General features: G+C 49.0%; 11 protein-coding genes across 11 annotated transcripts; 6 read left to right on the top strand and 5 right to left on the bottom strand.

Moving 5' to 3' along the window:
* Positions 1 to 825: 825 nt before the first annotated feature.
* On the bottom strand, positions 826 to 3,979 carry N7487_002374 (uncharacterized protein; the record flags this gene model as incomplete). Its single annotated transcript, XM_056870121.1, has 8 exons — positions 826 to 1,992; positions 2,053 to 2,158; positions 2,210 to 2,289; positions 2,354 to 2,730; positions 2,798 to 3,525; positions 3,596 to 3,681; positions 3,770 to 3,862; positions 3,944 to 3,979. The coding sequence occupies 8 exons, from the start codon at positions 3,977 to 3,979 to the stop codon at positions 826 to 828; spliced, it is 2,673 nt and encodes an 890-aa protein (XP_056734905.1).
* A 519-nt stretch (positions 3,980 to 4,498) lies between these two features.
* On the top strand, positions 4,499 to 5,903 carry N7487_002373 (putative cell division protein kinase (Ctk1); the record flags this gene model as incomplete). Its single annotated transcript, XM_056870120.1, has 5 exons — positions 4,499 to 4,554; positions 4,609 to 4,717; positions 4,782 to 5,612; positions 5,665 to 5,820; positions 5,871 to 5,903. 5 exons carry the CDS (start codon positions 4,499 to 4,501, stop codon positions 5,901 to 5,903), a joined length of 1,185 nt encoding a protein of 394 aa, XP_056734904.1.
* A 1,241-nt stretch (positions 5,904 to 7,144) lies between these two features.
* Positions 7,145 to 9,664, top strand: N7487_002372 (SH3 domain protein; the record flags this gene model as incomplete). Its single annotated transcript, XM_056870119.1, is given in 3 exon segments — positions 7,145 to 8,317; positions 8,331 to 8,919; positions 8,931 to 9,664. The coding sequence occupies 3 exon segments, from the start codon at positions 7,145 to 7,147 to the stop codon at positions 9,662 to 9,664; spliced, it is 2,496 nt and encodes an 831-aa protein (XP_056734903.1).
* Positions 9,665 to 10,583: 919 nt separating this feature from the next.
* On the bottom strand, positions 10,584 to 12,544 carry N7487_002371 (uncharacterized protein; the record flags this gene model as incomplete). The annotated part of the gene is made up of 6 exons (XM_056870118.1): positions 10,584 to 10,848; positions 10,909 to 11,213; positions 11,278 to 11,427; positions 11,487 to 11,848; positions 11,914 to 12,383; positions 12,462 to 12,544. The coding sequence occupies 6 exons, from the start codon at positions 12,542 to 12,544 to the stop codon at positions 10,584 to 10,586; spliced, it is 1,635 nt and encodes a 544-aa protein (XP_056734902.1).
* Positions 12,545 to 14,427: 1,883 nt separating this feature from the next.
* On the bottom strand, positions 14,428 to 15,200 carry N7487_002370 (uncharacterized protein; the record flags this gene model as incomplete). The annotated part of the gene is made up of 2 exons (XM_056870117.1): positions 14,428 to 14,560; positions 14,623 to 15,200. 2 exons carry the CDS (start codon positions 15,198 to 15,200, stop codon positions 14,428 to 14,430), a joined length of 711 nt encoding a protein of 236 aa, XP_056734901.1.
* Positions 15,201 to 15,425: 225 nt separating this feature from the next.
* N7487_002369 (uncharacterized protein) lies at positions 15,426 to 16,061 on the top strand (the record flags this gene model as incomplete). Its single annotated transcript, XM_056870116.1, has 1 exon — positions 15,426 to 16,061. The coding sequence occupies one exon, from the start codon at positions 15,426 to 15,428 to the stop codon at positions 16,059 to 16,061; it is 636 nt and encodes a 211-aa protein (XP_056734900.1).
* A 698-nt stretch (positions 16,062 to 16,759) lies between these two features.
* N7487_002368 (uncharacterized protein) lies at positions 16,760 to 18,439 on the top strand (the record flags this gene model as incomplete). The annotated part of the gene is made up of 1 exon (XM_056870115.1): positions 16,760 to 18,439. The coding sequence occupies one exon, from the start codon at positions 16,760 to 16,762 to the stop codon at positions 18,437 to 18,439; it is 1,680 nt and encodes a 559-aa protein (XP_056734899.1).
* Positions 18,440 to 18,813: 374 nt separating this feature from the next.
* Positions 18,814 to 20,343, bottom strand: N7487_002367 (MFS transporter; the record flags this gene model as incomplete). Its single annotated transcript, XM_056870114.1, has 2 exons — positions 18,814 to 20,008; positions 20,060 to 20,343. The coding sequence occupies 2 exons, from the start codon at positions 20,341 to 20,343 to the stop codon at positions 18,814 to 18,816; spliced, it is 1,479 nt and encodes a 492-aa protein (XP_056734898.1).
* An 811-nt stretch (positions 20,344 to 21,154) lies between these two features.
* On the bottom strand, positions 21,155 to 23,552 carry N7487_002366 (OPT family oligopeptide transporter; the record flags this gene model as incomplete). The annotated part of the gene is made up of 2 exons (XM_056870113.1): positions 21,155 to 22,690; positions 22,740 to 23,552. The coding sequence occupies 2 exons, from the start codon at positions 23,550 to 23,552 to the stop codon at positions 21,155 to 21,157; spliced, it is 2,349 nt and encodes a 782-aa protein (XP_056734897.1).
* Positions 23,553 to 24,354: 802 nt separating this feature from the next.
* N7487_002365 (uncharacterized protein) lies at positions 24,355 to 25,860 on the top strand (the record flags this gene model as incomplete). Its single annotated transcript, XM_056870112.1, has 2 exons — positions 24,355 to 25,797; positions 25,849 to 25,860. The coding sequence occupies 2 exons, from the start codon at positions 24,355 to 24,357 to the stop codon at positions 25,858 to 25,860; spliced, it is 1,455 nt and encodes a 484-aa protein (XP_056734896.1).
* Positions 25,861 to 26,267: 407 nt separating this feature from the next.
* N7487_002364 (Acyl-CoA N-acyltransferase) lies at positions 26,268 to 26,960 on the top strand (the record flags this gene model as incomplete). Its single annotated transcript, XM_056870111.1, has 1 exon — positions 26,268 to 26,960. One exon carries the CDS (start codon positions 26,268 to 26,270, stop codon positions 26,958 to 26,960), a length of 693 nt encoding a protein of 230 aa, XP_056734895.1.
* Between the last annotated feature and the right edge of the window lie 81 nt (positions 26,961 to 27,041).

Raw genomic sequence — 27,041 nt, 5'->3', positions numbered from 1 at the left:
TTGTTTAAGGGTTTAGCCTCCGCAGGCGGTTGTGGGTATATTCTACAGTCAAGTTCTTGTTGAAGGGCACCGTGGGCGATATGTTCCGTTGGTTTGAACATGAAGGACTTCAAAGGCTGGATTGAGGAGAACAAGGAGCAGCGGTCATGATAGTATAATTATTCTTCAGTAGCTCTATTATTGCTACGGCAGACTTGGTAGTCCTGGTAGATCTAGAGGTCCAGGCAGTAGAAGGAGAACAGAGATTAAATCTAGATAATTGATGATACCAGCGATATAAATGTCTCTGATATATTGCCTTTCTGTGGATTATGGTTTTATCTCCTTTCGATATCATTGTAAAAGTATCAAAAATAGAGCAGGGACAAGAAAAGAGGAAGCCGCAGAGTTTGGATGTTGCACCAAGTAGTCATTGATGGACCATGCGAATCTATTAAGCATGATTAAGTGCCCGGCCACTGCCCAGTAATCACCCTGTGCTTTGAAATAGTACACAGGGTTACTACATACATATGTACGCGAAGCAAATGTCTAACTACACAAAACAAGATGCAAACCCAACAAATAACGAACAAAATTCACCAATAACAGCATCGCTATTTGCATACTCGGGACACAAGGGGGAGACAGAGGAAAACAAATGGAAAAAGAGGCAATGGCATCATGCTAAGATTGTAATGGTCCAGTTTGGGGCCCTATCTGTAGGGATGCCTATCCTGACACGTAATCCAGACAATGGACAGATAATAGAAGAACGGGTGCACGAAAGGGGGAATATATACGACCAGGCGCGGGTAGCTCCATCCCGCCATTCTCAAGACATATTTAGGAAGAGACATACTTTCCACCGATTAGCTTGCGTGTAGTCGGGACGCCCAGCCATGAAACCGCAGATAGCGGGGAATCACGACCCTCGTCAGCGAAAGGGTCGGCTTCCTTCTGCTCTGCATCCGATGCAGCACGGCTGATGCCAAGCTGAGAAGAAGATTCGGCGCCGCGGAGCTCGAACTTTGCTTCGACTATACCCTTGCGGGGTCCGGGGGTGGACGTCACGAAGCGGACAAGGAACTTGCTGTCTGCGCCTGGGGTGGTAGGGGCCTTGACTTCCAGCTCCGGGATTCTCCAAGTGACAGTGGAGGTTTTGCGGCGGAAGGTGGCGCCTGTATTAGGGTACATGGCGGCGCTGATGGCGTGCGCGACTGACTCGCGCGGCTGCTTGGTAGTTTTATCCTCGGTGGCTGTATCCAAATTGATAGTCAATACCAGGTTCTTGAGGGTAATCGACTCGGCTGTGTGGGAGAGGAAGGATGGGTTGAGCGTATAGTAGATGATGGCGCTCGCCTGTGTTTCTTCTAGGTTCCAGACTGGCTTAAATATCACGGGGCAGTAGGCTGAGGGATTGGTTGGATCGATATGCAGTTGATATTTAAATGCGACTGTCGGCATGGGACGGGAAATGCTGCCCAGTTGGATATCGTATTCGCCTCTCTTGTCATCGCCAGCGTCTGTGGAAACCTCCTGCACAAAGTGGGGATTGGCGGCCACCTTTTCCAGCACTTGGAAGTTATCGAGTCGGATGCGTGTATGGTCTACCGCAGTACCAGGTGTGGGGTTGTTGGCTAGAGCAAGCTCGCCAACAACAAAAGACTTGGTAACGTTACCCTCTGAAAACCATGCGTTGATGGTTTCAATGACTGAAGCATTCAGGCCCGATTCGTATAGATCAGGATGGACCGAAGCGCCCGGGCCAGGCGTAGCGTGCCCAGAGCGAACCGAGGTGGTATCTGATAAAGTGTGATCATCGGTAGCAGTGCTGGGGGCAATGCTGGGGGAGTTTATATGCCTGATTGGCGAGGTTGGTGGCTGAGACTCGGATCCTGCCGAAGATGGTGGAAGCTCATTGCCAGGTGAAGCAACGAACATTGTGTTGCGAACATCACGGCGTCCGCGAATGGTGCCTGCATTGCGTCTCATTCCTGTCTGTGGAGCCCGCTGCATAAGAAAGTAAGTATTATACACAATGCCTAAGTATTAGTGAGGCCGGTCACTAACCATTCGGAGGGTATTTGCCATATCATCCATGGCCTGCTTTGCTTGGCTCTCATCCTCGAAAATAGGCTGATCACGAATCGTCAAATTCAGTCCGGATTCATCTAGGCTGTAGTGATTGTCAGAATTTGTTCACAACAATTGGCACAAAGTCACCTACCCCGCTGCCTCGTTCTGCGCACGTGTGATCTCGTCAATGGTTGCAGGTCGTTGGGTGAACCCCTCTGAATCGACTTGTGGCTAAACAAACCATCAGTCAGCGATTATTGCACTCCAATTGTGAAATTGCTGGGTTGCAAATTACCGGATTGACATGGTTATTAGTGAGCCCAAGAGCTTCTGGCGCAGCTCCATTTCTGGGGGTCTCTGGGTGCACTTCTGTCACAGGTGCAGCAGCGTCCAATCCGGCGTGATCCTGCGATACACTAGGATTCCGCAAGGATGATTGATCGGTAAAGGATGTCCCCGGACGGTCAGTGGCAGTCATTGGGGGAGATTCAGGTATTTGCATATCGCGAGAGGAGTCAGCTCGCTTGAATGCAGCGAAGGGACTACGTTTCTTCTCTGCCTTTCGGTCAAAAGTTCCAGCCGAGGGTCCGACAATGCTCTTTCTCCTATTCATAACAGTGCCAAGACGTCTGAGTCCCCCCAAGGGAGTATGCCGTGGCTGTGCTTCCGGTACTAGATAAATCGTGAGAACTTCAATGTTGCATCTAGGGTGGGATCGCAGGCCGATTATAAAACTTACCTGGTTGTGTCTGAACGACAGCAGGTCTCTCGGATGTCTCTGATAGTTGGCTTGCCGCATCATCCTGGAAGTGTGGAGGAGGCGGAAGCGGTGCCTCTGTTTGTGGCGTGGAGAAATGACCCTCGGGCGGCGCAGTCTGGGTTCGCTCAGATAGTGGTTCAATTGTGGAAGGTGTCTCTGCTCGTTCAGTCTGACTTCTGGCGATGGTCTGCGTCACAGGGACCCGTGGACCAGCCATTCTAGCAGCAAATGTTTTGATCTCATCCGCCGTTTCCACATTGAGGAGAATATTCAAGCAGCTTTCAGCGGCCTGGCGACCACGTTCGACTTGATCAAGCTCATGGGTCTCTAGTTGTGTTAACACATCCCGAAGATGGTTGAGCCGAGTCTCATCGGCGGCCTGAAGCTGCTCGTAAACAAAGGGGGCCCGAGAGTCCCATTGCTGGTGGACTTCTTCGGCATTGGCAATCTCGCTAGAAAGTTTGTCTGCGCCTTTGACACCCTTCGCCCTAGCCTTGTCCACCTTCTTCTGCGCCGTCTCCACATTCTTCGCCAACCCCGCCAGATTACTCTGGATACCAGGCATCGACTTCATCTCTGGATTCTTGTTACTAAATTCCCTCAGAGGTCGTTCGACATCCTCTTCGATCTTGCTCGCAAGGGTCTCGTGCGACACGGCGAGCGTTTCGGTGGCACTGATGATGCGCTGCCAGGGGATTTGGAAAATGCTAGTTTCACAGGTCAGAATCATTCTCGGGCGCAGAAGAACTGAAATCTTCCAGGGAAAGATCAAATTACCCAAGAGCAGCTCCATTGTCCAACTGTGGCCGATGCGCTAGCTTCCGTAACCCTTGGGCGTATGCTTCTTCAACGCGGCGTCGTTCCTATCGCCAATTTGTCAATACCAATGTCGCTCCCCGTTGTAGACCCTATTCCAGCAATCTGGCTGGGTCGACTCGCAGGTTATCATACCTGTAGATAATCCGCGATATCCGCATTGACCTTGTTAATGACTCGAATGCGATCGCTCAGGACGGTGGTAGCTTGGCCGGGATGCAGGGTGGCCTAAATAAAAGAAATAACATCAATGATCGGTATCTAAATGCTTTACTAAACAGCCACAAGGCTCGCGTTGCTCAATCTTACCAGCAGGGTTGGGTACTCTTGCCGTAAGAGGTCCATGATTCAGATTCCGGGGTATTGAGGTTTTGAGTAAGGTAGCGCACGGAGCGCAGAACATCAAAGAGAAAACCAAGAGATTCCTGTGCTCGCCGCAAGAATAGCCCAATCAGCTAAGGGAAATAAATGCGGGATCGAGATCGAATGCCAGTGTCAGTTGGTAGCGTGTCATTCGATGTTGGCCGAGGACGGTAATGGGGATGAATGACGGAGGGTGTTATGGTAATACAGTACTTGGCGGTGTCTAATCAACCACAACGCCACAAGGGCTGTTATTTACGTCACAGAATTGTAACTACCTAGGCACTCCTTGATTGGTCACATGACATCATCCACGAGGTTGATGGTTGAAGTTGGCGCCTTGCTGCCTCAGGTTGAAATCTGATAGCAACTCGCCATGATAGAATATATCCCCCTTATATTTACTTCACTGTGACTATTCCCTATACATTGGAACATTAACTGCAAGGCAGTATAATTTAGATGCCACACCACCTCGGCCAGTAGTAGTGATCGTCCACCATGTCTTGGAAGGACAATTTCGGCTTCACAGACCGGCTGCGAGCCATACAGTCTCTGTAAGCGACTTTTCCGTATGTGCCAACATGAGCACTTGATTGATTCGCGTGTAGCACAACAGCTTATCAGCAAGCGGCTTCTTCGCCTGTCTCTGCATTTGCAGAAGCTATGGCCCAAGCGAAACAGCTTGAAACCGAGGCGTATGACAAGGCGACCTCAAAAGTGAGTTCTGCAGTTTCTAAAAATTGACAATAAAAATGATTTCAACTAACCTTGTTCCATCCAGGATGAATATAATTCCATTTGCCAAAAGGCAATTGATGAAGCTGAATTGGCAGGGTCCCAAAAGCTGGCCACTAGCAGCCCACAGCATGTCGAGGATGACTATGAAGAATCAGAGACCTCAAGTGGGGAAGTGATCGGTCAATATCGAGCTTGTTCCCACCACTATGGTGGTCTTCACTCCTCCATCTACAGATCAAAGTGGAAAGATGGAACTGTACGGGCAGTGAAAGTCACTATTCCCCATATGATGACAGCCCCTCATGATGCCCACCGTGAAGCACGGCTGTTGCGCAAAGCTTCTCACCCGCATATAATTCCATTGATTGAGACATTTAATCTTGATGGTGGCAGGTTTGTCTTGGTCTTTCCTTTTATGCGATATGACTTCGAGCAATTGCTTCGGCGAGACATGGTAACTGCTGCTCAAACACGATCAATTCTGCGAGACCTGTTCTGTGCCCTTGCCCACCTCCATAGCATGGGTATACTTCATCGGGATATCAAGCCTTCTAATATTCTCATGGACTCCCCCAACGGACCAGCCTATTTGGCGGACTTCGGCATTTCATGGAAAGAAGGCGATGCGGGATCCGAGCCACCCACGCAGAAAATCACAGATGTGGGCACCACCTGTTATCGACCCCCAGAGATTCTCTTTGGGTTCAAGGAGTATGGAACATCCCTTGACATGTGGGCTGCTGGTTGTGTAGTGGCAGAAGCCATTGCCGTCGGTCACCACCAGCTCTTTGATTCGGGGCCCGTTGGTAGCGATCTGTCGCTGATTTTCTCCATCTTCAAACTACTGGGCACTCCGGATGAACAACGCTGGCCGGTAAGAATCGTATCGGTCACTAAAGGAGATGTGGTTTCTAACGATTGAATAGGAAGTCCAGGTCTTGCCAGATTGGGGTAAAGTGGAATTCCACTCGTTCCCCACGCAGCCCTGGGAGGATATCCTCCCAGGTGCATCCTCGAATGGCCGTGATTTAGTCAGCCACCTATTGCGCTATGAGAGCAGCGAAAGACTCTCGGCAACAGAGGTATGTGACCTGATCTGATGTCTTACAACAACCTCTAACCATAGGCTTAGGCCCTTGCCCATCCATATTTTGCTCGGACTTGAGGCAGTGGTATGATATGGGGGATGGATGGAGTTACGCCACACTCCATCACGCCTCCTCGCACGAGTGGATCGGGGAATCACAAGCGTGGAACGTGCGACTGAATTATTAACATACCGATGCACATTTAAGAAAAGTAATTTATGCACCATATGGAGTACCAAATACGGAAATATACCATTTACAGCATTTGTACCTTACATTTAGGTAAAAAGATTAATACGAATGGTTTTCCGAGGTGCAGCGTAGCCCCTGAGGGACCTGCATGAAAGGCAGCACCTGGGCAATCACGCACAAGGGCCATCCATGGATGCATTATTTTGATTAAATTGACTTTGATTAAAATTGAATTTCCGGCATCACCGGAAATTACGGGCTGTGTGAGCGATCAATTAAATGTGGCTGTTGTCCTTAGGGTGAAACAACCATGGAGAAGTCTGTGCCCCCTCGGGGGCTACTCTTTAGCGAATGTGCCGCTTGGGGGCGGGCAAAAGGAGCTAACAAGAGCCGAGTGATGAATTCGTTAACTTCCCGTGTAATTTGCCAAGCATGTGCAAATTAGATCATTTACAGGATATTTTAAGCTAAACTACGGAGTATACTATCCATAAATATGTGTACTATAGGTATATAGAAGTACAAAGTTGATGAGTTTAGTTCAACAAAGGCCAAATCCAAGTCCATCCCCATCCCAAGGCATCCAACCTTTGGAAAAGACCCAACCAGTTAAAGTAAAGTGGGTCTGCAAGGGTTCTCGGCCGTGGGTCTGGTAACTCCTTCGGGTCAGGCACCATGTCATAGCCAATCAGAATGAGGAAAAGAAAGATCATCGTTACCTATTTGAGTTAGTATGTTATTGTATACACACAGGGTCCCAATCTGGAAGATCTCATTTCGGTTCCTCGTGCTCCAGGGCCTTCTCGTATTGAGAGGCTTTTCTCTTTTCTAAGGTTGCCGTTGCTTCTTTTATCCTTTTACCATCCTTTCTTTCAATTTGTACGACCTGGAAGTCGACGTCCTTTCTTTTATTCTCGACTTGACGATCGGCGGTGCTCGATCTCAGTCATCCATTCTTTCCATCCACATTCCATACAGCTGGAATCGACCCAGAGACGCGGATTCTCGGAAATCACTCGCGTCGGAATCTGGGATTCTCCCTCTCTTCAGGATCAAGACCCGCTGAATCTCCATCCCTAACATTCATCGCCGCTTCACGATATCCTAGGATACTGGAGCCAACAACATGCACGGGCATGCACACCACAACCATGCGCGCAATGTGGAGGAACCAGAGGGAGGAAATATTGAAGAACGAGGAATTATCGAGGAGCGAGGCGATGTGGTGATCGTTTACAAAACTGTGGATCCGGACTTTACAGGTGAAGTAGGAGGCTATGTGACCGGCACCGAACACACCACTGCCACCGAAGCGCGCGCCGGTGTTGGTGCTCCTGTTGCGCCTACAAGGACCAAGGAACAAACAACCGAGACCAAAGCTACGGATGAGGTGACCACAACGAAGACCAAGGAGGAACCGACTACCACCAAAGAGACCGTGGCCCACACCACCCATGAAACTAAGGAAACCACCAAGACTACCGAGGCTGAAACGACCACCAAGAAAGCAACCACTACCAGTGAGTCGGAGGCTCCGATCACAGCAACCTCCTTTGTGACTTCGGCATCGTCCAGCTCGGAATCTTCCCAGAATGTCAACGATCTCCTCGCAACTTCAACCGGATCGACTAGTAACTCTGCCGCATCGGCCTCGACCACTGCTCTTGGAACTACTACTTCCGAGGGTATGACTGGTGGCGCAAAAGCCGGTGTAGCCATCGGTGTCATCTTTGGTGTGGGTGTGATTGCTGCCCTGATTTTCTTCTTTATCCGCAAGAAGAAGAAGAGCCAAGAAGGATATCAGCAAGAGAATGAGAAGACCTTCGGTGGCGAAGGCCTGCCAGAGGGTATCGCTGCTTCTTTCCCACCGCCTCCTCCTTCCAAGCCGCAGACGCCTTCAACTCCCCCACAGCTTAATGTCCGCCCCGTCACTCAATTCGCGCCTGATCTGAGCGGGGGTGCCTTGAATCCCACCACCGCTGGTGCTTCCGGAGCTTTGAGCCCAGCCACAGCTGCTGTTGCAGGTGCTGCGGCTGGCTCAGCCGCCGTCGCCTCTCGTAATCTTACTGGCGAATCGCCGCCTCCTACTCCGCCGAAGTCTGCTGGGAGCCACTCTGACCCTTTCAGTGACCCTGTAAATCCTTTCAACCCAGCCACTTCCCCTGTTACACCTGTCACCCCTGTTACGCAGACCGCACCTTCGGTTGCCGAATCAGCCACTGGGCCGTCTGAATCGACCCCTGGTACATCTGGTACATCTGCATCGACCGTCGCAGCTGCCGCGGTTGGTGCCGCAGCGGTGGGTGTTGCAGCAGGTGCTGCCGCTTCATCTCGAGCTTCTAATGATTCGGAGCGCTACCATTCCGCCGAGTCACGCGGCCATTCCCCCCACCAGCTCCACGCAATCCGCGACAACTCCTACCGATGCTACCACTGCCTCTGCTGCACCAGCTGTCGCTGCTGGCGCTGCTGGCGCTGCTGGCGCTGCTGGCGCCATGGCTGCTGGCCCACCACCCCCTAACAATGTTTACCGTGTGCAACTGGATTTCAACCCCTCCATGGAAGATGAGCTTGGACTTCGCGCCGGAGCACTTGTGCGCTTGGTTCATGAGTACGACGATGGATGGGCTCTCTGCATGCGCCTTAACAGCCCCCAGCAAGGAGTTGCCCCACGGTCTTGCCTCTCGGCTCGTCCTGTGATGCCTCGCGCCCGCCCGCCCCCTGGCCCTCCTGGCTCTCGTGGCCCACCTATCATGGGCCCTGACGGTCGCCCAATGATGCCCGGGGGTCCTCCGGGTCCACGATTCTATCCCCAGGATGCTCGTCCGAGATCTCCCGGTGGCCCAGGCTTCCCTGGACCTCCCCCGGTCGCCCGTACCCCGGCCCCGGATCTCCTGCTCAGTTCCCACCAGTTCCCCGCTCCATGTCGCCTGGGCCTAGAGGAATGCCTGGCCCGCGCTCAATGTCCCCCGGACCTGGAGGTATGCCTGGGCCTCGCTCCATGTCCCCCGGACCGCGTGGAATGCCCGGCCCTCGCTCAATGTCCCCCGGACCTGGAGGTATGCCTGGGCCTCGCTCCATGTCCCCCGGCCCGCGTGGAATGCCCGGCCCTCGCTCTATGTCTCCTGGTCCCCGGCCCGGCCCGCGCTCCATGAGCCCTGGTCCATACGGACCTCCTGGTCCCCGGCCCGGCCCGCGCTCCATGAGCCCTGGTCCATACGGACCTCCTGGAATGCAGCGGCCTGTGATGCCTGTCAACCAACGCCAACGCAGCAATAGTGCCAGCAACGTCGCCCCGCCCATGGCAGCGCCGGTCGCACCTGCTGTTTCAAGCCCATTGGCCGCTCCTGCCCCTGCGGCCCCGGCTCCCGCTGCGCCTTCCGTTTCAAGTCCATTAGCAGCTGCTCATCCTGCCCCCGCTCCTGCCCCCGCTGCACTGCAAGATTCCACTCCCCCAGCGGCTCCTGCTCCTGCGCCTGCACCTGCTCCCGCTCCCGCTGCTGTGCCAATGCCAAGTCCCTTAGCCGCTCCTACTCCTGCTCCCACTAGCGATCTTCCGGCACTTCCGACTTCCCCGCCGACTTCCCCGCCGACTTCTCCGTCCGGCTCGATCTCGCGAAAGCCAGTCCCCACCCGTGACGCTTAATCTGAATGACCCACACCTCCGCATAGAGCCTCCGTCTTATGCAGAACACAGGCATTCCCGCTGACGTGTCAGTGTCCCCGCTGGACGGAAATGAGCTTGCCTAATATGACCACATTGTTCGCCTCGATCTTGATATCCCCCCTACAGCCCGCGTCCGTGACGAACGAACCCTCTTTGAATCTATGCTTTGCGCTGGATGCATATCTCCGCATCTGAATCATTTCTCTGTCTTTTCGTTTTCAGCTTCTGGATCTTCCGTCCGTGTCTTGCATGCCATCTTGTCTGTATTTCCACTGGCATCCTTGTAATGTTACCAAAAGGCCGGCCGTCCTTTCATACCTACCTTTTTCTTTTCTTTGGCCTCTTTTTTTTTGGGTTGTATCCCACGAACTTTTTTCTTTTTGTTTCTCTTCGATTCGAACTTGCAAGCATCTTCCTCGAGTGCCTTGGTTGACATCGATCTCGCATAATATGCGTGTCACGCTGAGATGAGCTGGAATACCCGGATCCTTCGACTTGTTCCACCACAGATAGTTTACATTCATAGCTATGTAGAATTACAATTTACTCACGAATTTTACCATTTATAGCCATGGATGTCGTTCTATTCATGCATTGCTAGCAGGCACTATATATTTAGTACCAGTGAACGCCCAAGACAGAGTGACTTGTCCACTGCATAAGAGGATTACCGCCTATCATCATAGAAAGGAAAGCTCATTTTGTAGATATATATCAACATATATTGACCCTGTAATCAACATTCGACGTAGAAAGTCTGTCATTACCTCCTCCCTTTACATCTATAGGCCATACATATAGAAACGATTTCAGTGAGATACTAGTATCAAACCACACTAGCACCACGGGTATAAACAAAATCCATCAACATGAACAACCAACCCCATCTTCCAATCACTCAAGACTTGATCTCCTGACCACTCTCATCGCTATCAAACTTCTCGCCAGCGATGTGCACATCAGGGCTCGCATGACGGGCAGCCTCCTCGAGATACTCAGGCTTAAGCTGACCATGCTTGTCGTAGCGGTAAGGTTCCTTAACGGAGATAGTAACGGCATTGAAGACATTAGTAGACTTCTTGAAGATGGCGTCCATCTCCTCCAGAGAACGGTACCGAGTCTCAGGGAAGAAGAAGTAAACACATGGGAACATGAATGCGTTTCTGTCCGATGTTAGTTTCAACGTATGGTTTAATGCAGGCTTGACGGATCTTAGATCTTACATGACAGCGAAAATGACATAGGTCTTGTATCCGATATTTTCGAATGCGACGGGGGTGATCATCACGACCATGAAGTTGAAGATCCAGTTGGCGCTGGTGGCTAGTGCGTTGGTTGGAGCACGGATTCGTAGGGGCACGATCTCGGCTGGGTACAGCCAGGTCATTCCGAGCCAACCGATGGCGAAGAAGGTGTTGAAGACGAATAGGAACACTGCTTGTCCAATACCGGCGCTACTGTCGTTTAGTACGGTCAAGCGGTAGTTGGTGCCAGCTAGGACAGCCATTGAAATTGACATGCCGGCAGCCTTTATAAATTCTTGGTTAGTTGATGGGGGATTGATACGGAGTGTGGGTAGGTAGATGACATACGCCGAACAGCATCAGTGGACGACGTCCAACTTTCTCGATGATGAAAATAGGAATAAATGCAGCCATCAAGTACTCCGTGCCGTTGCAAGCAGCTAGCAACTTTGGAAGGTTGCCGCTTCCAAGACCAATCTCGGCATATAGTGAAGGAGCCTGATGAAGTTGATTAGTATAGGGCTAGCATATTAATTGAGGGGGTAGGAGAGCCTCACGTAGTACGTGATAAGATTAATTCCGGAAATTTGTTGGAACATCTGGTTGACATAGGCGAGTGCCACGCGGTGGAATTCTCGATACTCGCTCATCTTGAACAGACTCCTATAAGAGCCCTTATTCATTTCCTTGACAGTTTCCTGGATGGCGATGAGCTCATTCTTGATGTAGGGGTCATCTCGAGATTTCTCATTCAGACACTCGAGAATCTCCAAAGCTTCATCTGTCCGGCCTTGCATGACAAGCCATCTTGGGGACTCAGGCAGGTTGAGAATAGAGCAGAAGATAATGATAGCGAAAATGATCTGGAAAGCGAGAGGGAATCGCCAGGCGACCTCTTTCTCGGGGATAAATGACATGCCTAATTCAAGACTATATCAGCCATTGCAACTTGCGAGTATATCAAAGATAGTGTTTCAAGCTCACCGTAGTTAATCCAGTAGCTAAGAGTGATGCCTCCAGTGATGAGCATACCCTCGATCATCACCATCTTACCACGATCGTGTGCCTTTGCCGACTCGGACTGCCATGTCGGTACGGTACTTGTATTCATGCCATTACCAACACCGGTGACAATTCGGCCGACAATGAAATGAGGTAGAGAATACGCGGTGCATTGCAACAGGGCGCCAGTAGCCATGATCATACAGCCACAGAAGATAGTCTTTCGTCGACCAAGCGGGTTACCGATGAAGATAGTCAGGACGGCGCCGAAGAAACATCCCAGATTGTACGATGCGACTGCAATGCCTTGATTCAAACTGCGCTGCGATCGGAGGGGTTGGAACTCATCACCGGAGATTGTTGGATCGTTGGGATTGATATCGGGGAAGTATTTGATGAAGGAAGGCAAGTCTAGCAGACCACCTGTGACACCTTGATCATAACCAAAAAGCCTTATATCAGTTAGTGGCAGGTTTCAAAAAAAGAATAAAATTTTAAAAAAAAATAGTGAATAGTGAATAATATCATACAAGAAGTCAAGACTACCAAGAGAACTGATAGCCAAGTTGAGAGACCGGCCTCTCCAGCCAAAGAACTTCGGAATGCCGAACATGATGCTCAAACATGAGAAGATCGAAACAAAGTACGGACATGATGAATATGCCGATCAGCGGGTTATATAGCCCACTTTCTTTTTCTCCCCGGATTGACAAAAGCGGTAATCCGAGATGACTGGGGTGTTCTCCAATGTCTGGGGCTGGCCAAGATACGGGGAAGGCGTCGGGCGACGCGGGGATATGGGAAGTTCCATGGGGGTAGGTTTTGGGGGCGGATTTGGTCGATTGTGACTGGTCAACGCAACTCAACGCTAACTAGGTACATCAATGTGGTTGGATCTGATGTACCGCTTTGTTGAAATTAAATACCTCGGCCCTATAGGTAGTCATCGCTTGCATCATGGCTTGACATGGCGCAAGCCTCGAAAGGATGGTGCTGATATACCATATTTGGTATATATAGTATATATATTATTTTCCCCTAGGTACTCCGTACATAGGTAGGTCCTTTATTTCATTTCCGTTTTTCTCCGAACCACATCATGATTGTAACCCCTCGGCACTGCCACTGCCGATAGATTATGGAGTGTAGAAAAAACGAATGCGGTTGGATGGCAAATGACATGGCCAAGCCAGCCAAGACCGATGCAACCACCCGTCAGCAAATGAGACGGGATAACCTCAAAGCGAAGGTTCTAGGCCAATCAGAACACAACATCCCGGTCTTTGTTATGACATGCGCCAAATACGCCAAATTACGCCGCATGGACCCGAGTGAATGGAAAATGTTACACTGAAAGTACTCCGTACGGTGGACGCAAAGGCAATCTTCGCCTGTTGAGGCTCATCAGATGAGAATAAATGTTCCGGCAATATGAAACCCTGTTTGTACCCCCAGACTGATTAGAGACAATACCTGGGGGGTTGATCAATAAATAATATCTTTGTACTCCGTAAGTCTCAGGCACCCCAGGGGATTTCAGCTCTCGGATACCGGCTGGGCCACTAATATATTGAGGACGTCAGCGGCACCCGACATACATACTACTCGGGTACAAAGTATGTACACATGCGGCTTGCCTAGATAGATCACGTCCCGGGATACTCAAATCATCTTTATTAAAACTTCCCCTATCCGACTATTCACCCGGGCTAAATTTCTGATCTGACACCCTCCTATATGTATGTAACTACTCGGTATACTTACCGGTTTTTCCCTGGCGTGTGGGGCTTTCCTATTTGAGTTGCCGCCTTTATGAGGGTGCTCAAGCTCAGGCCCACTGAGTAGTTAGATGCCAGCACGGACTTAAATTCGTGATCATGCTCAGTTCAGGACTAATGCTCAGTCAGTACCTGCCCAGTGTCTAATCAGCCAGCAACATAAATACACTCAGCCCACCGCAGACTATACTAGAGGGGATTTAGCCCCTATAGGGTCGTTTGCACTGTGATGGTTAGTTCGTTGATAACATTGCTGCGCTCAATTTTGGAGCGCTATATCTTAGCAAGAACATACGTTATGACGAACGGGCGTAGAACGGAGCGGAGAACGCTCTCGGTTTATAATATTACTTCTATCTTCTAATTTAGAGCGGCTTAACCCTAAAATCTTGGATATAAAAGTAGACCGTATAGTAGCATTAGTATATATAATCTTCAAACCTGGATTGATTGCTTTGGCCGTAACTTTCCTGAACTTCAATGCGATTGTTTCCAATTTATCTCTAGGTTGTATCTGATATAAGTGCCCTTAAAGAGCCAAGGTTGGTGGCATAAATAGTAGCTGAAGAGTGTAATTGTAAAGTTGAAGCCCAACAAATTTTCAGTTTTGTCCTCAATCCCGTTTTTTTAATTATGCCTAGAATATACATTCCGCCACCTAGTATTGGTATTGCGTCTATGCCCTTCTTTGCACAATATAGACTGGTGGGGTTTAAATTCAGGGATGAGAAGACACTCCATGAGCTTCCATCATCTTGCCTATGGTGGGCCGTATGTCTTCCATATATTTCAGCAAAGCCTCATTATCCTCACGCAGACGCCGAATTGAGACCTCCTGTACTCGAAGCTGTCTAGACACAGATCGCGGTTATCAATCCATCCATCCGTCAGGCAAGAAGTCGAATATACTTACTGATTCAAAAGCGCCAGCTGGTGGGACCGCAAACGTGACTTATAATTATCCCTATCCCGGATCTTCTCCATCACTTTCTCTCGCACCATATACCACCGTAGCAGCCTTGGAGTTGCACCTAGATTCCAAGCAAGCCTCATAGTTGTTAGAGTAACAGCAAGAAGAGGGATTTTCTTAACCCAGCGCTTTTGACCCAGGCCATAATCCACCTCTTCCTTGTATAACCACTTGAAGACATTATAGTGTGAATCAGGCTCGATTTTGGGCTGTCCACGGACTTTATGGGCTAGTTCATCACCTCCAATGGCTTTAGCGAGCTCGATCATAATGCTGATCTCAGTTCGCCAGAGCTTGTGGAAGATTTCTCGCATTTTTTCGAAGCCTGGCTGAACCTCGATCTGGCTCTCCATCAGATGGGTCTCTTCGATGGTGGCTTTGACGGATTCATATATATCATCCATTTCAGCATGACCATTTTGGAGAGTGTTATAGCGTACATAGACGAAAGTGCAGACGGCAGCAAAGAAGGTGAGGATTCCGGATATGTTCGCGGCGATTGACAAAGGGCTATCCTCCATTCCTTGAGTCTGTTATATTTTATTTTGAGTTCGTGTTATTTCAATGTGATAGAAATCCCCAAATCCAATATAATAAGATGGAACGGGTGTCAGAGAAGCTGACCGCCTCTATTTGTTTGGTTTGCGAGTGTGCAAGTAAGGGCGGGGGTTATATGCAATGGTGCCTTGATGCCTTAGTGCCTTGGTTTTGTATAGTGAATTACAATTAAGATAGATGTAATCATCATGGATTTATTTCCTATGTTGACTGATGAATCGTTAGACGAACACCCTGATAAGCGTGACCAGGTCATTCCCGAAATGTTCGCCCTAGCCCTCGACTTTATTCGAGAGACCAAGCTACCTGTTATCCTTTCCTGTCAATGTTTTGGCTCTTTTCGGCATGAACGCTGGGGCTCATTCGCCCATGACATGATTCCGAAACTAAGCTCGTCGATGGTCAATGCCGAGCGCCAAACGGTGTTTGGCTTCCATTTCGAGGAACACTTTATACATTGTGTTCAAGGGTTCCACCCTGCTAGATTGTATTACGCAGATTATGAAAGGGAAGAGAAATTGGACAAAATTCTGCGTCAAATATTTTATTCTTTGTTCGAGCCGTGCGCACTATGGCAAATCTGGCAAAACAAGAACCTGGAGAAAAGCCTGCGTCGCAAAAGCGAGTCTATCCAAACTTTGATCAAACAACTTCCCCAAAATGCGGCTGAATATGATGAACTGCGCATAAGAGGACATTCCTTGAGTATGACCCCGCATCTCGGGTGTTCAATTACAGCTGAGAAATGGGATACTCCAGAGAAGGCACTGAATCTGATCGTTCAACTGTTGTCCCCCAATACGTCCCAGGAGTCACCTGAGTAATTTCAAGGACTCGTCAAACAAGAGTATCTAGGGAATTTTGGAGATCTATAAATAGTGTCTCTTTGATAATATGTACCTCTAATTTCCAAGTCTTTTAGTATTCATCCTTTGAGGAGCAACTTAATATTAGTTTTTGCTTATCCTTCAACAATGTACTATGCTCGTCGCTTGGATATTCGAGAATAGCACATTACATTGTTATTTAATGGCCTTAGAAGAACTAAGGTAGACTTAGTAAACGATTCATTCTTTTCTTTGATGATGCTTCATTTACTTGAGGCTCATGGGGGGTAATTGGACGAAAATTGTTAGACTTGTCTTGTCCATTCTTTGAGTTCTATGTTCTTTCCTTGGATTTTCCACCGTCCTCATTGTCCCTCCAAATTCGAGTCTCTTTATATTACCTTTGACACTCTTCTCTATGCACTTGTCTCCATTTTTTGTGTCCTGGTCTTATTTCAGATGAGCCTATTGTCGTGATGTTTCGTCCTTCCAGGGACTAGGAGTCAGACCCATGTTAAGCAGAAATAAAGACATTGCCTAAGAGTATATAACTTCTTCTATATCCATCTGTTACTCTTCATTCCAAAAGCATCATCCAACAAGCACAATACCACAGATCCTACCAGCCTTATATTTTATTCCAACAACTCCCAATAATCCAATTGTCCAACGTATACTTCACCTCAGCAATAACAATGACGATAATCTGCCGCTGTCTCAACAAGTGCTTTGGCATCTGCCGCCGCAGCAGACGGGACCCATTACTCCCTATAACTGAACCGAAAGAAGCCAAGGTAGTGCAAACAGCTGAGGTGGTTCGCCCTGAGCACCCCGCAGGCCCACCACCACCACCACCCAAAGATTCAGAGATTGTTCGAATCCCAAGGCTGGTTCGATCCTCAAAGCCAACTCGAACGGCAAGGGGCGTTCGAGTCTCAGAGCGGGGTGGAGTCGCAAGGCCAGGTCAGGCCCCGAAGCTAAAGCTAAGTCCAACCGCGAAGGTAAAGCTAGGTGAAGCCGCGAAGGCAAAGCCAGTTCAAGCGCCGAGGCCAAAGCCAGGTCAGGCTCAGAAGGCCGACGGCGACAGTGAAGGTAACATCAGTGATGAGGAATACCCCCCACTCCCGCCTTCAAGAGAAGGCTCTCATACAGGAATCACACCTGAAATAAGTGATATCGATATTAACGAGACCAGGGATATTGACGATATTGACGATATTGACATTTCAGATGCCGAGCCCGGTGATGAATTATTCTTCTCTCCTCCTGCTGAAATATCCGTGACACCCGCGCCTCAAAGCGAACAAGCTAGCGAACGCGCCACTAGAAGCAGGAAGCGGGGGCACATCGAGGATATTGCAAAGGAAGGTCAGGAAGGGAGCTCGGCTACTACATATGAGGATACTCCCTCCCCTGCTAAGCGTGCACGTACCGATGAGGCAGATGTGCAGACTCCAGCACAAGTACCTGCGGGACGACAGCTAACTCCTCCAACTCTCCACCCTTCTACTCCCCCTCCCCCTCAAAAGCCCAGTTCCAGTAGCTCCGGCTTCGATGACACGAACAATGCCATGTGGCCAGAGCCTACGGAAGAGCAACTGGCCATATACCGACAAAAAGGAGCTCGACTAATAGCTTGGTTAGAGGACCCAAACGAACCAGGTTGCAATATTGCCCAGGCAACCATTACCACGGACGACTTGTTGAACAACCTCCCGGAAGCATATCGTTACCAAGTTAGAGGAACTTATTTCCTAACTGTCAACGACATTTTGGAGGGAGGCGACCCTGAATCTATGGGAATTACCACAAACGGTAACAGGTACCGCTTTACATATCTTTTAAGCCACGTCAATGACCCAGAGGTCCTAGCAGGTTATGGCCGTGAAAAAATGGATAATAAACTCGAACAAATAATTGGACCAGGCATAATTGTTGCTTCTTCCATTTTTAGGCACGATTCCATTCAGTGGAATGAAATCGCCAGGGCTCTGTATGTAATGGACCACCCCATTACCACTTTGAGGCATATTATGTATGAGACCGTTATCAATGAAGAGACTGCACCATATATCAGGCGTATAGCCTATCCCAGATATAACCTCAGTTTCGAACATGCAGATCGCGAGCCATGTCTCATAATCGAACGTGGGACTCAAGAGTATGTGGAACTCCTTGGAACAAAATTAGGTAAAACAACCGCCATCTTTCTTATATCATCTTTGCCCCGAGGTACGATCCGTATCGCTCGAGCATACATTTGGAATATTCGCCAAAAATTACAGCTAGTATTTCAGTTTGAGCTCATCCCTGATAGCCCTTATGGTCAACCAGAAAACCCAGCGGATCGACCAGAAACTGCAGAGTGTGATTAAATTATTTACAATGATTGTCTAGGGATTAGTCCCATGGTGGAGGATCTTTCGGTTACCATTTATATTTTGGCATTTTTGAAGAAAGCAGAAAACTACATATATGTATAGCGTGCAATAACTAATTTTTAGATATCAATTTGAAGATATTGCAAAAGAATAAAAAACATTCGTAGTCAATAATCACGAGTCTATCTATGGTTGGACCATTGTGACTAGTTGCAGAGGTAGGGATAACATCGAGATACGATATATTCTCGGTTCACGTCCCAAAGGAACATCAACACTCTTTCTAGGGATGAAAGTCTATATATAGATGAGACAGCTATGGTCTTGATTAGTACAAATTTGGGGGAAAAAAACAGTTATCAACAAGTCTAAGAATCTCCAGGCGCAAGCTTTGATAATCCCCGCAGCTTTGGGCCATACTTCATAAACAAGAACGGCACTGGCAGTAGAACCGCAGCCACAGCTCCAACAATGGAAACGGAAGGCCCAATCCCCAAAGCCCTGATCATCGGTTTAGCCGCCAAGGGAAGCCCGGCAGCCAGCAAACTTCGAAGAAGGGTAACAGCCGCCGTGGCGCTAGCAGCATAGATCTTATAGACATCAATCAAAAAGTTCAAACACTGCTGGAAAATACAATTGAATCCAATGCCTATAAACACAGCTGCCATACATGGCAGGATCCAGTGGTGAGGTGGTTCAGCGGTCCAAGCAAACCAGAAGAGCCCTATAACAATAAAAACCGCTCCAAATGCCATAGGCGGAAGTCGTGCTTCGGGCACTGCTTTCCCATTTGCCTCGCTGGATATCCGGTTATAGCGATATTGGTTCCAGATGTTGAGACCCACCGAGGATATAACACCAATCAACAATCCAAGGAACGGCAAAGAACCGACAAGCTGATTCCAACCCCGGGATTGTTGGAATGCAATTGGAAATACCTCAAGGGTTAGGTACATCACGCCGTAGACAAAGGACGCATAGAAGGCAATGCACGTGACAATCGGCTCAGTCAATAGCATTCTCAATGGACGGGCAAGCTGCTTCGTAAGAACAGATTTGACATCGAGTTTCAAATGTTCATGGGGATGATAAAATCTCGAGTCACTAGTTTCTTTCCGAAGTCGCTGTGCTTTGCGCTTGAGTAGAACCGGCGGGTATACCTCTGGGAAACAGAATAAGGTCAAAGTGAAGATGACAAAGACCCAGATTGCGTGGATGTATGCAGTCCAGCGCCAGCCCATATGAGGATTCAACAAGAGCGCTGCGCCAATTACTGGGCCTAGCGCCGGGCCGCCGTTCACTGCCACTGCATAGAGACTGATCGCAGTCCCACGCGTCTCTTTACTCCATATATCGCCTAGTGCGGCAGTGACATTGCTAATCGGAGCAGAGCCGAAAAAGCCTGCGAAAAAGCGTGTGACGAACACCGACGCTGCATTTGTGCTTAGGCCAGTCCCGATGGAAAATAAGGCTAGACAAAAGACGGCGGGAAGTATACTGATTCTTCGACCCCAGATTTCTGAAAGAGGAGCCCAGATGATAGGTCCGAAGACAAAGCCAAGCCTAGTATTATTGTTAGCGTTATCTCTAGTGTCTTGATTGAACCCCACTCACAAATACAGCGATACATCCAACACAGCAAGCTCGCTGCTCACGCCAGTATACCTCGCGATGGTGTCATCGGCCGGCGTGGTAATGCTTGACCCCAGACTGCCTGCCAAAGCAAGCATTCCCAGTTGAAATGTTACCCACCATTTGTACCTGGGAGTCCAATTCTGAGGGTTCAATACATCGTCATGATCCCACCTGACAAGATATGCCGGGTCAAGGGACGCAGGATCCTTCTCGGGCTCGGCTTGCACATTTATAAGACTACCTTTCGGCCATATGCGTGTCATGATCGGGATAAATACTGTGGAGTGCGGATTGCTACTCTCATGGACGAAAAATCATACGTAGTATGTTTTTTTTCGGCAAATCGAGATTTATGCCGATGCCGATGTCGGAGCAAGCCTCGGATCGCGTCGAAATGCGATTGACAGTATTGTCAACGGTGGAAAGGGAAAGGGTCCAGTTGAAATTTTAAAGTCTGTCAACATCTCGGAGATAGTGTCCCAAGGGCTTGGTTGGTAATCCTGAGTTGGCCCCGGGCCTCGGAGGGGAAAGTTAAGCTACCAAGCTTTTGCTTGGCTTCTTGGGCTCGGGGCTATCGGCCGGTCCCGGCCTGTGGGGGCACTTGGCAGGAGTCTTTCAATTTCAAAGGTTACGCATAGAAAATACATGATAAGGGCGTATAAGTGAGTTTCATTGGATTCAGAGACGAGATCTGCTTAAGCATAAAGCATATTGAGGACCTTGGGCTAATGGTTGTGTTTCGTAAAGTTAATAACATCCATGGCTTGTGTGAGCACGGGCTTTTCCTAGACCTACATCAATTACCGCTGCATGACCCCTGTATAGTACAGTTTCGGGAAAGTCCTGGGTATACGTGGATACGTAGAATCAATTTCAAGTCAGCATAATATGACACAAGCCATACTGGGGAAGTGGTAGTAGATTGGAAATCATAAAACAGTAACGGACAGAATAATCTTGAAATCTAATTGAGATAAACCCGAAAATATCATTTCTAAATCGAATACGCTCTTTTAGCCGCAAAAAATGCAGCATGTATACGGCGATGAACCAATTTTGGCACGCTTCTCCTGATCAGAGATGTGGAACGCGTCCACTTGCAAGAAGAAGATTCACAATGCTCACGATACCTTCACCCAAAATGAGGCCCGAGGCAAGGACAACGACAGTCGAGGAAGCGGCATCTACTTTCTCAGATGCCTGCTCGGCAGTTGTGGATGATCTTTGCCCATCCTGCAACTCAGTCTCAATAGAAGATCCCATGCTAGTGGCGTTTCCATTGGTCACTTGTTTGTCCGTCTTCGATTCAGAGTGCTTGCGCGCCCACCACCATGCAATAATACCACCAATAGCTCTCGCTAGGGTAAATGAAGGCTCATTAAAGATACCGACGGCAACGGCAATACCGCCGGGGATCCAAGCTCTCCAGGCAGGGGGTTTCCCATTACGCGCAAAGGAAGGGGACGCAGCTGCGATCCTGAATGCGGTAAGGAATGCCCACACGATACCAGCAATCAAAGAGACTTGTCCAGCCATTTCGGGCAGCCCTTGACCGGTCACAAGACGAGCAGTGAAGATCCAAACATACGCAGTGGGTGTCTGGAACATTTCGCCTGGCACCTCATATACGTTCACATATAATTTGTACACGGCAGTTGAGAGAACTGCACCCACCAGACTGCCGATTATCTGCCCATAGAACTGGGCTTTGGGACTTGCGCCGAGTAGATGGCCGGTCTTCAAATCTTGCATCATGTCACCGGCTTGTAGGGCTCCTGACTCAGAGACCGCACCCGCAAGTAGGTTGGTCACTAGTGCGGTGCGTCTGGAGAACTGGGATGCTGGCGTGGCGAGTGAAAAGAGAAGTTGTGTCAGCTTGCTGATACCCGAAACTGGGTTGAGATCGGTCTCGCCAAGAGCACGGACACCCATAATGGATAGGAGCACTGCCAGCAGAGTTGCTAATGTCGATAGAAAGGGGGAAATAATTTCACCGAAAACAAAATGCATGCATGCGACATTCAGAAGGAGAGTCAGGGGAAGGAGGATCACTACTGTCCGAGTCGATATGAGTTGAGATGGCGGTGCATCTTCCTCTTCCTCTTCGCTTGTGGTTCTTAGTGTGTGGTGGGCATCATTGTTATCATGAGACAACGGATGAGTCTCCGACTCCAAAGCGGAGTAGTTAATATATGAGTGCTGGGAAGATTGCAATCGAAGTGCAATCCACTGACCAGCACGAGTGGATCGGAATGAGGCTATCCATCTTGGAGAGTGCTTCACAATAGGCTTGAGCAGCAGCCACCCGAGACTAACAAGTGAATCGGCAAGCATGATAGCTAGCGATATCCAAACAATCCATGCTTTACTGCCATTGTCCCAGTTATTAACCGGGCCGGGGGCCCAGCCGCGGGTCTTAGCCAGCGGTGATAGGACGCCCCACCCCAAGACTGCCCCGAAGAGCATGTGCATGCACGTTGACGGGCCCATAATTATACCTTGGCCGATATATGCGGGCGATGGGTTAAGGGTCCACAGCCAGTTCTTCGCCATGCCCGCGCCAAACAGAGGGATAGCATGGACTAGAGGGACAAAGTAGGAGAAAAGAGTCTAATTGTGTTAGCGTATATTTTACAGAGCTTAATTTGGGGATATTCACATATACGCCCGACACTGCAAACGACCCAACTAAGATCCGCATCTTCGAGCGCCAATCTTGCTCCTTGGACGCTTGATCTTCAGCATCGCCATCTTTCAAGAGGCCTGTGTCTTCTCGTGATTGACCAACTGCTTGAGCCTCTGTCCGCAGAATTAGCGCACGGGAATTATCCGGTGCTATGACCTTTTCGTTGCTCCCAGAACCATGTAAGACCTTCAGCATCAATGCTGAGGCGGTACCACTCGGGAACCGCAACTTCTCTCGGACGATGACCTCTTTTCGGAGTGGAACTGCAAATACCACACCAAAGAGACAAACTCCCAGACTCCAGATAACCAACTTCCAGAAGCCGAGTTTCAGAGGACCCCCTTCGCCTTCTCCGCCATCGCCTTCGGGTCCATCTTCACCAGGCTTCAGCAAAAACTCCAGAGCAGGGATGACGCCAACAAATCCACATCCAAGTGGCATTGTTCCTACCGCACCAGCAACCGTTTGTATCAAGACATTCTCAACGGGCGTAAATGGGAAAGACAGGTACTTGGATAGAACCTTGAAGACCGAAAAGCCAATCAAGGCGGAGGGCATGGCCATTGTGCTGATCCATCCTGTCTGCAACCCGAAGTAGGTATTCGAGAATGTGATGAGGGCACCGATAATGAGACCGACGAGAAGTGAGCGCGGGGTGAAGCTCTGAGGGGATGTGGCGGGAGCTTGGTGATTTGGTGTGGAATCATCGATGGGATCTATAGGTGGCTGATCCAAGGACGGCCTTCCCACAGTGCGATGGCGCTGTTCGGAGGCATTGCCGTCCATACTGATGGTCTGGTAATACATGGGACCGACCGATCAGTCATAGTTAGGTGAATGTTTTGGAGAGAAGTCCAACCTTGGGGAACCGCTGGCTTGATAAGCACTGCTGATTAATCCATGGATACCGGGATGTCGACATAGATAAGATCACCTGACGTCACATTGTTTATCCGTTATTTGCCCTGGGTCTGTCATCCTATTAAACAAGGCTTGTATGGATATCTTAAGGAATGAATGATAACTTGTTATTATTAACTAGATATTACCGGACAACCTCGGGAAGGGGCAATGTGTTGGAGACTTGGATTTTACTCCATCAGCGTGCAACAACCCTATCATACTCCACAACCAAGCTAGAAATTATGCACTAAGCTCTAGTGACAAGTGTAGTCTGTACCCTCACCTTCAGAGGGTTTTGCACTGCCCGAGATTATCTGAATGATGAAGTAAACAGGGGCAAATACTACGACACAATCAAATCACTTTCAAGGATAGTAGCGGGATCTAGACCTAATTAAGATACAGGCAGCGGGGTCTAAACCCAAATGGGAACAGTATCATTGCGTCGGCCTGGCTCCTTCCAAAGTTATACTCTGGGATCCTTTTGCTCCTTCCTATTTATTCCTCTTTCCTCTCCCTCTCTATCTTTTGTTTTCTGTTCTCTTCATCCGTCTGCTTCTGCTTTTCGTTGCTTCTTCCTCTTTCCCCAGTATCGGTCTTTACCATCCTTTGACTGTAAGTGTACTTTGTTAGCGTCCGTTAGTTTTCCATCAACTCAATTAATATCATATTTAAAGTTCTCAAGATGGACGACCAAGTCAAGTCTCGCCGAAAGCATGACACTCATGAGGTTGTTGACAAGCCGAATTCGCACGATGACTTCAAACAAGCGCAACTGGCTGGTGGTTGGATTCCCGGTATGGATCCCAAGGTGGACTACGCACAGCATTTCGAATTCGGTGGTTCACTCGGAACCTTGGCACTTATGACTGGCTTCCCGTTGCTGATGTGGTACATGTGGATCGGCGCTACCTACTATGATGGGCAGTTACCTCTGCCGCAAAACGGAGAGTCCTGGCTCGTCTTCGGGAAACATCTGTGTCACCTTGTTTACACCGGTGCATTCCCACACTTCAGAGCGTGGCGCATCTACTGGACATTCTATATCTTTGAGGCAGCATGCTACATCTACATGCCTGGATTCACGTGCTATGGAAAGCGTCTTCTCCATCTGCAAGGCAAACGGCTGGAGTATTATTGCTCAGCCTACAGTAGCTTGTACCTCACAATTGCCGTTGTATCCACTCTCCACTACACTGGAATTTTCCCAATTTACACTATCCTGGATGAGTTTGGTCCTCTGATGTCTGTGGCGATCCTTTCGGGGTTCCTCGCCAGCTTTTTCGCTTATTTCTCTGCATTTGCTCGTGGCGCCCAGCACCGCATCACTGGATACCCAATCTATGACTTCTTCATGGGAGCTGAACTGAACCCACGTATGTTCGGGATCCTGGACTTTAAGATGTTCTACGAAGTCCGTATCCCATGGTTTATACTCTTGGGTTTGAGCTGCGCGGCTGCGACTCGCCAATATGAACTCTACGGATATGTTTCTGGTGAGGTTCTGTTCCTTGTCATGGCGCACTTCCTTTACGCGAACGCCTGTGCCAAGGCAGAACACTTCATCACCACCACATGGGACATGTACCAGGAGAAACTAGGATTCTTATTGATTTTCTGGAACATGGCCGGTGTCCCTATGTCCTACTGCCATTGTGTTCTGTACTTGGATAGTCGCCATCCCTCGACATATGCGTGGAACAAAACTGCATTGGTGGTATTGTTTGTCTCGTATATTTGCGTCTACTGGATCTGGGACACTGCAAACAGTCAGAAGAATGCTTTCCGCATGATGGAGCGAGGCAAATTGGTGAACCGCAAAACGTTCCCCCAGCTTCCTTGGCGACAGGTTGACAACCCAAAGACACTTCAGACAGAGAAGGGCGATACCATTTTTGTTGATGGGTGGTACGGATTGGCTCGCAAAGTTCATTACAGCTGCGATATGTTTTTCGCTTTGTCGTGGGCACTCATCACCGGGTTCGAGAGTCCCCTTCCCTGGTTCTACCCGGTATTCTTCGCCGTCATGATCACGCACCGTGCCATGAGGGATATCCACAAATGTAAAGTCAAGTATGGAACGACTTGGGATGAGTACGAGAAGCAGGTTCCATGCCTCTTCATTCCGGTGAGTTCTTACTGCAACTTTCCTTTGAATCAGTATACTAACCTCTAGTAGTATGTGATCTAAGTTTCTCTGACTTTTGGGCCCCCACGATGGTTTGGGCTATTTCTAGCCCATCGATGCTCCTTGTCTACTTCTACTACAGCACATTCTGTACCATCACTTCATACCTACAGATCAAATAGCTGAAGAAATTATCTTTAATTTCGGGTTTCCCAGTTCTAAGACACTTGTAGATCGCATTATCGTGTCAGCTAGAAGAGAGATTATTTTAGGAAGTTGTATAACCTCGGGAATGGTCCACCGGGGGAAGGGTTTCTGTGACTCACTAGCTCCGTGTCGGAAGTCAACCCCACATTGGAAATTTCCAAGAATGACCAAGATACCTTTTCTATATCTGATCTATGTTGTAATTTCTCCTGGAATCCACCAAACTGCCCGGTTTCCTCCAACCACCAACTCCAGATCCAAACATGGATCCCAAAATGGCCATCCACATCAAGGTCTATGCATCATCAGATCTTCCCAATCAACCCTGGATCTCAGATCTCACACACATGGTGAACGCCAGCTTCCGTGTCAGTCACACTACAAAAATAAAGTTCGCCACAACCAAGACCCGACTATCCACCGACTCCGCCCTCTCTGGGGAGCTTGGTGCAGACGGATTCACCGCGGTAGCGCTTGTTGGAGACGGAACAACTCAAAAGACCGAAGTGATCGGGACTGCAAGTATGAAGAAGTGGAAAGACGATGGCCTTTGGACGCCTACCACCAAAGACGGGCACGATACGAATCCGGTTGAGGATGAAGACCCAGCCAATAATGGATGTGTCGATCAAATGCTTCGCCAACATGCCTGTCCCGGAGACTATGAGCTAGCTGTTGTTGCTCTCCCGCCAGATCCAAGATACCGCGGCAGGGGTATTGCTGGACATCTTGTGAAGGCGTGTGAAGAGGAGGTTTTGCGTCAACATCGGGCCAAGACAACAGATGCGTCGTCTCCGGTACGGATCATGATTCGGGTTACTAAAGAGGACAGTGGTGCCTACTGGTTGAAACAGGGGTTCACTGTTGTTGGTAGCCAGAGGTGCCCTAAGGGACATTGGGATTCATTAGAGGAGTTTACTATGTGGGCTATGATGCGAGAGTTGTCGACAATATAGGTGATAGTTGAATAATAGTATAGCGGGGGCTTGGTGAGGTATTGTATACTTCTATGTATGTGCTCTCTACATTGTGTCAAT

Source organism: Penicillium crustosum (assembly GCF_028827405.1).
Source record: "Penicillium crustosum strain IBT 35664 chromosome Unknown utg000001l_segment0_segment0, whole genome shotgun sequence".
In the NCBI taxonomy this organism is placed as follows: domain Eukaryota; kingdom Fungi; phylum Ascomycota; class Eurotiomycetes; order Eurotiales; family Aspergillaceae; genus Penicillium; species Penicillium crustosum.
The sequence above is the reverse complement of the archived record's forward strand: the minus strand, read 5'-3'. Positions and strand labels throughout refer to the sequence as shown.